The sequence below is a fragment of the Talpa occidentalis genome, unplaced genomic scaffold (genome assembly GCF_014898055.3).
Source record: "Talpa occidentalis isolate TD23 unplaced genomic scaffold, MPIMG_talOcc4v2.1 talOcc4.4, whole genome shotgun sequence".
In the NCBI taxonomy this organism is placed as follows: domain Eukaryota; kingdom Metazoa; phylum Chordata; class Mammalia; order Eulipotyphla; family Talpidae; genus Talpa; species Talpa occidentalis.
In genome coordinates, this window is record NW_023604295.1 from 110,522,629 (window position 1) to 110,530,907 (window position 8,279).

Below are 8,279 nucleotides of genomic sequence, written 5' to 3' on the forward strand. Positions count from 1 at the left end.
GGGATCTCCCTCATGATCTAATATTTCTCACCATCTGGAAAGGGAAAGACTTTCCCAACATCTAACCAGAATTTTTATTCTTCACATTTTCCTCTCTGAGCTGCAAACACAATCATTTCAAGAGTTTATGGCTAGGTATTTGATCTTTTTAAGTTTGCGGAACCGCTGTGATGACTCAGCTAATTTGGAATTCAGAAGGTTTTCTCTGAGGGTCTTTTAAATACATAAACAAGGGCATTTTATTCCATTCCACTGCCCCTACTTAACCTTTTTTTCTACCCCCTTAAAAGATTCTTCTCCCTCCTGCATTCTTCAATTACTGAGCTGTCATATCCAAGCCTGGTCTCCTGCTTGAGTAACCTATATGGACAGTATTTTGTTCTGTGGGTCTTTGCCCATAAATCACTCTCCCACTTTCTAATCATATATGTCCCTATTTCTTTTAACTCCCTTGAGTTAATCTGTGTTGTTCTGGCATCTTTGTGCCCAGGCTTGTATTCAGGATTCCATGGAAACTTATCAAAGACTCTTTAAAAGAGATTTTTCTCTTTTTTTGCTCCATTTGGTCAACATTCCATTGGCCTCTGTTGCATTGCTTGCCAATCCATTAATTCTGTAATGTTTATCAATATTCTTCCCTTATTCTGGGAGAGTCACATTTAACCTAAGCGCAGAATTCAGAAATGAGAAAATACTTAACTTCTGCTTTATTCTGATTGTATTATTACTTGGTTGAGTCCATGAATTTAGAGATATGTCATTCCAGCTATATCACAACATAAATAATAGCTCTTTTCTTTAAACACTTTATAAAAATTGAATTTTTAATGTGAAGTTTTAAAAAATACACCAGAGGAGCTGGATGCATAAAATAATCTCTGTACAGACTTTCTTGAGAAGTAAAGAAACTCTTTTTAACAATGAATAGCAACTCCCTAACTAATCTGTTGCATTTTTGCATATTTTATTTTCTGTAAATGTTGTAGAGTCTGGGGGAATACACCTGCTTCCATTTGTAATATTCTTAGGAAAAGCCTCCGAACTGAGCAAAGAAAATGGTCAATTGTACTGACCATGGAATTTTTAAGAATAAAGGATGGGGAGTGAGATGAACTAGCTACATACTTTCCGTGGAATGTGTCTACTGGGCAAAGGAAAAGTATCAGTGGCTTGGTGAGGTGGTTTATGCTTTAATATAGTCAATGCAGGCTCCCTGTCTATTGTCTCTCACTACTAGCCGAGAAGGGCAGTTTCCGAAAAAGAAGGGTTTTATTTTGGGTATTTTTTTTTCTTTTTATATCTGGAGCTGACTCAAAAGTGACTTGGAGCTTGTCATAGTATTTCATGAACCTTCTTCAAACTGTGAAGAAGCAATCTTTATTGTGGACGGTATATACCAATGTAATGGGTATCATAATATCTAACTTTTGTGGGATCTGTAAAATAGACTGAGTGAACTTTGAAAAGAAAATTTTCAATCTCCACTCTCCCAGACGCTCTAAAAGAAACCAGGTCATCCATGGCAGTTTATAGATAAAAGCTCAGTCTATGGGACATCTAATATAGGAGCTACCCACAGCCCCACAGGACTCTGTGTTCTCTAACTCCTCTATGGGAAAACAAACATGTTAGGATGAATCAGATTATGGAATAAAAACTGAGTCAAGTTTTCTGTATCCCAGATCTAGTACAGTCCTCACAGAGGAGGCAGAACTGATTTGCTGACCAACACACTGCAGTCTGCTGGGTAATTAAAGCGAGCAGCTTTGCTTACGCAGGATTGAATCTGTTATAATTGTAAGTTGTAAATATTTTAGATATCAATCCTGAATAAACACATCTTACCAAATTAAAAAAATGAAAGCAGGGCGGCGGGAGCTCGGGCGGGCGCGCCTCCGCGGCGATGAGCTACAACCGGGCAATCACCATCTTCCCGCCCAACGGCCACCTCTTCCAAGTGGGGTACGCGCAGGAGGCCGTGAAGAAGGGCTCCACCGCGGTGGGCGTGAGGGGAAGAGACATCGTCGTCCTCAGGGTAGAGAAGAAGTGGGTGGCCAAGCTACAGGATGAGCGGACGGTGCGCAAGATCTGTGCCCTGGAAGACAACGTTTGCATGGCCTTTGCGGGCCTCACTGCTGATGCCAGGATGGTCATCAACCGAGCCCGGGTGGAGTGCCAGAGCCACCGGCTGACTGTGGAGGACCCAGTCACCGTGGAGTACATCACCCGCTACATCGCCAGCCTGAAGCAGCGCTACACGGAGAGCAACGGGCGCCGGCCGTTTGGCATCTCTGCCCTCATCGTGGGCTTCGACTTCGATGGTACCCCCCCCGTCTCTATCAGACTGATCCCTCGGGCACCTACCACGCCTGGAAGGCCAATGCCATCGGTAGGGGCGCCAAGTCGGTGCGGGAGTTTCTTGAGAAGAATTACACTGACGAGGCCATCGAAACAGACGACCTGACCGTGAAACTGGTCATCAAGGCCCTCCTGGAAGTGGTCCAGTCAGGAGGCAAGAACATCGAGCTGGCTGTGGTGCGGCGGGATCAGCTGCTCAAGATTTTGAATCCTGAAGAGATTGAGAAGTGTGTTGCTGAAATTGAAAAAGAGAAAGAAGAAAATGAAAAGAAAAAACAAAAGAAAGCCTCGTGAGTGCAGGTCCTCAGCTGTGGCTCTGAACGCTGATCGCGAGCGACATTCCCGTCCCACCCGGACCCCTGTCACGGCTGCACGTCCTACAATAAACCCATCTTTTGTAACCGTAAAAAAAAAAAAAATGAAAGCATTCTTGAAGTAACCCCTGAACTATTCAACTCAGCTCATTCACAAAAATAAATTTGAGTTTTATTAAATTAGATCTCAGAGCTTCTACCTGATAGTGTATTTACATATGGTTCTCAATTTAGCTAAGTCCTCCAGAGTGAGAAAAGACTCAGTTGATGAGAAGCAGTTATTTAGTTGATGGGGGATTCTTTTTTTTTTATTATTATTTTTATTTTTTGGCCTGGTATGTTTTAGGGAGTCGCAAATATAAAGAATAAGATAATCTTTCTGAAATGTTTATGGGGTGGCTCAATGTTTTTTTTGTTAAATCCAAAATGTAGAAGGTCATATCTGGACGAAGGGTTCCAAGCAAGTCACCTGGAGTGATAGGTCTCATCCCATATTTAAAATCTATTAATATCTGGTTAAAATGAACTTCCCAGGCAACTAATGGGGATGGAGGAGGAAATAAATCTCATGAGTAGTGTAAATAGAAAAGGAGGTAGAAAGTTGTGCAATGGATAGTCCTAGTTCCATCTTGTGCTGCGGGATTTGGGAGGTTGAGGGAAACAGAAACTGCGTGGTGGGGTCAATTTCCTCCCATTTATCGTTTTGCATGTCACTTTAAATTTCCACTTTCTGGTCCTGCAGAAGCCAGAGTTTATTTCTCTGATTTGCCACTGAAAACCAAGACTAAGAATGTAGTCAAACTGTTGTTCTGCAGGGTGAGAAATCTCTAATAGCCTCAGGTATTTGTATCTTAAAATAAGCTTTCCAACTCAATCACTGACTACTTATTCTTGATTTTATTTCTTAACCTACATGCTTTTTCTGAGATGAGAAATCCTAAGAGCCTAATTCTGACAATCACAGAATAGCTTTTTTCTTCTTTAAATCCCAAATGATTGAAAAAATTAGATGATCATGTACATAATTCAGACTATGACCTTATGGTGAAGCTGAATTCATGATAAAGGATATATTATACAATACTTAAAAGGAAGAAGATTTGGTGCTTTTGTGGCAGGCGTGGTGACATGCATCTGAGGGGTGTGATACCATCTATACAGTGTTGTAAACCAGTGTTACCTCTATGAAAAAAGAAAAGAAAATTTAAAAAAAGAAAGCAAAAAAGAAAAAAAAAAGAAAGAAGTTATTAAAATTAAAAAGAGAAAGATCAGATAAGTGATTCAGGTGTTAACTTTGTTTTTCATAGTATAGTTGGACAAGATGTCCCAGAATAAGATGTCTGTCCAAGAATTGTTATGATCTGCTTAGCAAAGGAGACTGAAAATAAAGTCTGGCCCCAGCAGGTACCCATTAAAGATACACCCTTGTGTCTGAAATTGCCAGAAATATGCCAATGTATGTGACTCATCAGTAATGAACTGTAGAGACAATTAGCTAAATTCATCTAATTTATTGAAATTCACTGTTAGAATTTTAATTTGCAAGGAGAGTAGATGCAGCTGTCTTTCAGTTTTAACATGATATCTTTTCCATAATAATTTGATAGCACTGAGTTTAAGCAAAAGTCCTGTGATTCAGTGGGACTAAGTATTCCATGCTCAAAATTTAGTGAAACACACACACACAAATATCTAGACTAACATGACCCCCCCAAAAAAATCTTTTTCCCACTCCTCTCCATGTGTTCTATATACATCTCAGCCAGTTCAACCATAAAATCTATAGTTAAAAAAATACTGATTCCCCAGCAATTAGGAATAGGTGAACACTACAGAGTTTTCCATAACAACTTTGTTGTCCAATAATTTATAAAATTAAAACAAATGTTCAGAACAACTTTTTATACTCAGGTCATCATTTATTGGCAAGCAAGTATATCACACTCAATGCATTGTGGGGTATATGGAGTGGTCACCTGTTCCATTTTGCTCAGATCTGTTCCAGTTTTAACACTAAAGTCCCAAGTTCAAAAAATCCTTCATTTCTGAGCACATGAGGAACTTCAGTCATCCTAGTATAGTCTCTTGTTCAGATGTCCTTACCATACTCTAAATGAAAGATTTAATGACAGTAGTGAAGGAATTCTGAAGTGAGATGCAGTCAAGCTTATAGTTGACATGTTGTGAGTCTAATCCTCTGACTATTGATTGGACACAGGTCAATTTAGGAGTGCAGCCCCAGGGGCTATTATTAAGGGAAATTTTGAAGAATCTGCAATATTCCTGTACCCTTTTCCTGTACAATATTCCTGTACAGGTGTGGAGTATCTCTGAAATATTTTAGCTTAGCCATTTTAAAGCCACTTATTTCACCATAGAGAATGCATTTCTGATAACTTAGCCAGTTGATTAGCCATTGCTTTAAGCAAAGAAGCTTCATTTCTAATACTTATTGTTCAGTTCTGAGAAAAATCTACTATTGATCACTAAATTGTAGCAGCTCTGGTTTTCTGGATATGTTTTCCAACAGCTAGAGCATGGATTAAAATTAAACTCATATATGGAATATGTGGGGAAGACAAGGAACTGATGAAACTAAACAAAAGCAAATTCTAGAACTGTGATTTCAGAATTGAGGCTACTGTAGGGGGCAGGGGAACAAGGAGAGAGGGTCTAGTGGTCTATAGAAAAGTGACAAGGGTGTTTTGGTGGTAGGTGGGGTGTGATGATACACTTCTGAGGAGGTGTGAAAATATTCCCCTAAATCATATATAGTTTTGTAAATCAATGTTACCTCAATAAAAAAAGACGGTAACACAATGCATTTATATGCCACTATATATGATAAAATATTTCAGTGAAGAACAGTCATCCAAATAGCACATGCCTTAGCAAAAGCTAAATAAATTCTGTAGATTGAAAAACTGGAAGAGATTGCTTTCTAAGGACATGAAATCTGAAGTTATTTTGTTAATGACTTTTTCAGAATATCAAGGTTGTCTCTGTAATATCAAACTTCAGCAGAAAGGAAGTGAAGACCCTTCCCTTGGAAATTATAAGATTAATGTAAATCTCACTTCTAGCAAAAAGTCAGCCTACCAGAGAAATAATTTGGGGGAATATGGTTTGGATTCTAATGCTTTTCATATCTTTTGGCAAACTCTGTAACTTGAACAGATCACCTCACTTTTTAAAAAAAATTTTCTTCTACTGTTATAAAGTGTACTTGATCTTTAAATTTGCTCTAGCTCTTAAAAGTGCCTAAAGTCTAGATCATAACTTTAAGTATTTAAATTGTTCACTTCAAGTTTGAAGGCGATCATTAGCTTTTCTTGTGTTTTGCCAGCAATAAGTAGAAATTTGGCCGACATCCACACTGCTAGTTCTTCAACCACCATCTTTGACTCTTTTGGAAATGGTAGGTTATTTCTCTGAGCAGAGAATATGCCTCTGAATATGCTATGGTCAGCATATTCAAGATCTGAGTCTTTTTGACTCCTAGGAATAGTGAGCATGTCTTGGCCATTGAAAGTTTCATGCAAACACTCTGAGTGTGTGTTTACTTCATATTCAAAGACAATGCTCTAGTCATTCTCTAGGAATGCAGAGCTTACAGCTTTGGCATTAAATTTCTCTAAATGGAATTTGCTGTACAGATAAAGTACAAAACACAGCAAGTTTTGACTCTGAGGACATTTCCTTTGATAAAACACACTCAAAAAAGTCTATGGGAATATTATTTATCTCCTAGTTTATGTGAGAACAATGATTTTTACAATGCAAGGTGAAGATATCCAGACCAATCTTTAGAATGTTTCAGTTTTATTTTTCAAACTGAAGTGCTGCCTTTTTCTGACATCTAAATCAAGTGAGGCCATACAGTTCAGGGCACAAATTAGAGGACTGGCACCAGACTCCAGCAGTTAGATTGCCACAGAATCAATACAAGCCATTTTAGCAGCAGGACTGAGTATTTCATTTTTGACACTCCAGTTTATGCTTACTGAGTGTGGGAGCTTTAACTCCACAACAGCAATAAACTCATTAGGAAGTGTCAGCTGAGATTATAGCACATGTTAAATAAATATCACCAGATCTGAGACATAGTCTTCATGCACTCTTTAGTAAAATATCTGGATGAGAAAGCAGTCTAAGGAGTTTTGGATATGGCAGAGTTTGAGAACAATTTCTCTTTCCCGTAGTCATGTTATAGGGTTTGGATTCCAAAAGTAAGGAAGTATTTTTGTGAGTCAAGAAGGCTTTTCTTTTCTCTAGAACCTCCAACAAAGTGATATGCCAACACTTTTAAGATGATTTGCTCAATAAGGTCTGGAAACTAGGTCTTGGAATGAAATTTATTAGACCTCTGGGAAACCTGCATTCAACAAACAGACATATAAGGAGATTATTTTAAAGAAGTATGATCTCTCCAAAAGTGATGCACATTCTCCAAAATTGATGATTTACAACAAATTTTAAAGGTGATAAGTTGATGTAATCCTCTGGTAAGACAATGACAAGATGAATAAATGGAGTCAGAGGAAGTAAGACGGAAGGTAGGAGCCAAGATAAAATGTTCTTGTGCTCCTTCTGATTGATAGCTTAGCTCTGCTCCCAACCCAAGTGTCCAATCCCATTCCTTACTTTCCTCAGTACATCATTTGGACTCATGAGTAGATCAGGATGACTGCAGAGGAAAGTGGTTGATGCCAGAGATGAGCCCTGCCTGACATATTATCTATTCTAATGCTGCTTATATTCCCATCTACTATGTCTTTAGAGTCAACTGGGAATCCAAATAAATTTTGATTTTAGCACCCCTCTGGGTAAAAATAAATAAATATCCATCTTTGGAATAGGAAATTCTTTTAAGTGTTATTGTCTAATTGTTAACCAATAGTTGTAAAGCACAACCCAGATTACCCTTTGTCTACCTATCTTTGCCTGATGGGACTCTTCCTATCAGTTAACCTCGCCTGCTCATTTTATTATACTGTTATCCCAGAACTTACTGTTATCAAAACTATTGTCGATTATTTAAAAAGATGTCTTACAGTAGAGAACAAAAGAACTTATGAATATAGCTGGTCTTGTAGACTTCTTCATGTAGTTCATGTGCAGTGGGTCTTTGAATTCCAGAAAGATCTGTGAATTGGGACTCAATGTGTCTTTCTGTATCATGTTTTCCTATAACAAGTTATAAAACAGGGTCATTAGGACAAGGTTAAGTTGTTTCATCAATGAGATTATAGACTATAATTATCAAAAATCTACGAGGTACACCTGGGGCCTAGAGACTATGCTGGTTCCATTTTTAAACCACATCCAACATAACATGAAATCCTATTGACTCCTCAAAATATATTCAGAGTCCCAGACTTCTCACCACTTCTACTTCTACCACCCTTCACTGAGCTTCTTGTTTGGTGCTCTCCAATGGTCCTCTGAAACAACTCCTTCATTGTTACCCTTCTTGTTACCCTACATCCACAGTATCCTTCAACAAAGCAAGTAGAGTGATCCTTATAGGATGCAAGTCAGATTATGACTTCATTGCTTAATAGCCTGTAGAATACTTCATTTAACTTGAGTGCGAGCCAAAACCCT

The 8,279-nt window shown here is 38.4% G+C and overlaps 1 protein-coding gene across 1 annotated transcript; it reads left to right on the forward strand.

The window, feature by feature from the left end:
- The first annotated feature begins 1,903 nt into the window (after positions 1-1,903).
- On the forward strand, positions 1,904-2,684 carry LOC119257794 (proteasome subunit alpha type-7-like). Its single transcript, XM_037526023.2, is given in 2 exon segments — positions 1,904-2,326; positions 2,329-2,684. Coding segments are annotated over 2 exon segments (747 nt in total). The 3' UTR covers positions 2,653-2,684.
- Positions 2,685-8,279: the final 5,595 nt, after the last annotated feature.